General features: G+C 48.4%; 1 protein-coding gene across 1 annotated transcript in view; it reads left to right on the top strand.

The window, feature by feature from the left end:
• Positions 1–593, top strand: part of LOC111161938 (repetin) — a 3,566-nt gene that overhangs the window by 1,289 nt on the left and 1,684 nt on the right. The window contains 1 exon segment of the mRNA XM_022526009.1: positions 1–593. This exon segment is cut by the window's left edge and continues 11 nt beyond it. Coding sequence (XP_022381717.1) covers positions 1–593 — 593 coding nt within the window.

Here is a 593-nt window from a genome sequence, read left to right on the forward strand (position 1 = left end):
GTGGTCAGTCTGAGAGACAGGATAGGGACTCCAGCTATGGTCAAAGATGGAGACATAAATCTAGCAGTAGCCAGCCTAAAAGACAAAAAGGATATATTTTTGCCTTAAGTCAGTATGACAAACAAGTTCACAATTCTCGTTATGGCCAGAAAAACCAACAGCAATCAGGCTCTTATCATGGACAGTCTCAGAGGCTGGATCAGGAATCAGGATATGGTCAGAGAGATAGACAAGAATTGTACTTTCAATATGGCCAGACAGACAGACAAGACCAGCGTTCTCACTATGGCCAGAGAGACAGACAAGGCCAGAGTTCTCACTATGGCCAGGCAGACAGACAAGGCCAGAGTTCCCACGATGGTCAGTCAGACAGACAAGGCCAGAGTTCTCACTATGGCCAGACAGACAGACAAGGCCAGAGTTCTCACTATGGCCAGGCAGACAGACAAGGCCAGAGTTCTCACTATGGCCAGGCAGACAGACAAGGCCAGAGTTCTCAGTGTAGCCAGACAGACAGACAAGGCCAGAGTTCTCACTATGGCCAGACAGACAGACAAGGCCAGAGTTCTCAGTGTAGCCAGACAGACAGAAAA

The sequence above is a fragment of the Enhydra lutris genome, unplaced genomic scaffold (assembly GCF_002288905.1).
Source record: "Enhydra lutris kenyoni isolate GAN:26980312 unplaced genomic scaffold, ASM228890v2 scaffoldscaffold88, whole genome shotgun sequence".
Classification (NCBI taxonomy): Eukaryota; Metazoa; Chordata; class Mammalia; order Carnivora; family Mustelidae; genus Enhydra; species Enhydra lutris.